The 1,055-nt window shown below is 36.4% G+C and overlaps 1 protein-coding gene across 1 annotated transcript; it reads right to left on the bottom strand.

Annotated features, from left to right (window-relative positions):
• Positions 1-208: 208 nt before the first annotated feature.
• On the bottom strand, positions 209-868 carry LOC109863393 (protein ALP1-like). Its single transcript, XM_020443651.1, has one exon. The coding sequence runs from the start codon at positions 866-868 to the stop codon at positions 209-211; it is 660 nt and encodes a 219-aa protein (XP_020299240.1).
• Between the last annotated feature and the right edge of the window lie 187 nt (positions 869-1,055).

Raw genomic sequence — 1,055 nt, 5'->3', positions numbered from 1 at the left:
ATGTAAGCATCTCTCGTAGCTCGACGTACTCCACAATTTCCGATAGGTCTTATGAAGTCACTTTGCGATTGTAGTTGCCATTCTCCTTCAATTATGTTTCCTTCGCTACTTTCTCTATCCGTGAATTGAGGAAGACAATACTGTTGCTGCTGCNGTGTTTTCTTGTCATTGAACGTTTTTAAAAAATTATGCAAACACATTGCTGCTATCACAAATTTATCAACGACCTCTGACCGGCATGAATTGATCTTTGAAATATCCTCCATCTAGCTGAAAGGATTCTAAAAGTATTTTCTATTGTTCTTCTGGCCCGTGATAGTCGATAGTTGAAAACTCGTTTTTGTTCATCTAAAAATCTGCCTGGATAAGGTCGCATTACGTTAGTAGACATTTGGAAGGCTCCGTCNACAACAAAATAGCAAGATGTTTCCTTATCACTTCCTGGGAACCGAGCTGTCCCTTTTGGCAAGTTCAGTNTATCTTCATACAATGNNTTTNCCAAAACTGATCTCGAAAGAATTCCTCCATCGCTATCGCTGCCGTACGCATCTACTTCGAACAATGTAAATCTATATCTGGCATCACAAACAGCCATCAATACAACCCTAAATGTCTTCTTATAATTAAAGTACATAGATCCTGAGTTTGGAGGTGCTTGAATCCTTATGTGCTTGCCGTCGATCGCTCCAACACAATTTGGCAAATTCCACAATGTTAAAAAGTCTGCACAGATCTTTTCCCATTTGACTTTTGTGGGAGGTTTNATATAGATTGGCATAAGAATATTTGCTAGAACCGTGCATGTTTCTTTAACAATTATATGAGCTGTAGATTCACCGACTCGGTAAGCTAAAGCCACAGACAACATTTGGTCTCCGGTGGCTAAATATCTAAAAAATAAATATCTACAAAATAAATAAATTATGCTAATTATTAGTTTGTTGAAACATAAATAATAAATTAAATATAGTCTAACTAATTTAATTGGAATAAAAATGTTTTACTTCAATGTTATTTCAAGACGCTGTTTTGGACATATCAATGGTCTCATGCTT

The sequence above is a fragment of the Pseudomyrmex gracilis genome, unplaced genomic scaffold, assembly GCF_002006095.1.
Source record: "Pseudomyrmex gracilis isolate BER0280 unplaced genomic scaffold, ASM200609v1 scaffold_4660, whole genome shotgun sequence".
Taxonomy (NCBI): domain Eukaryota; kingdom Metazoa; phylum Arthropoda; class Insecta; order Hymenoptera; family Formicidae; genus Pseudomyrmex; species Pseudomyrmex gracilis.
This window is presented reverse-complemented; position numbering and strand designations above follow the sequence as displayed.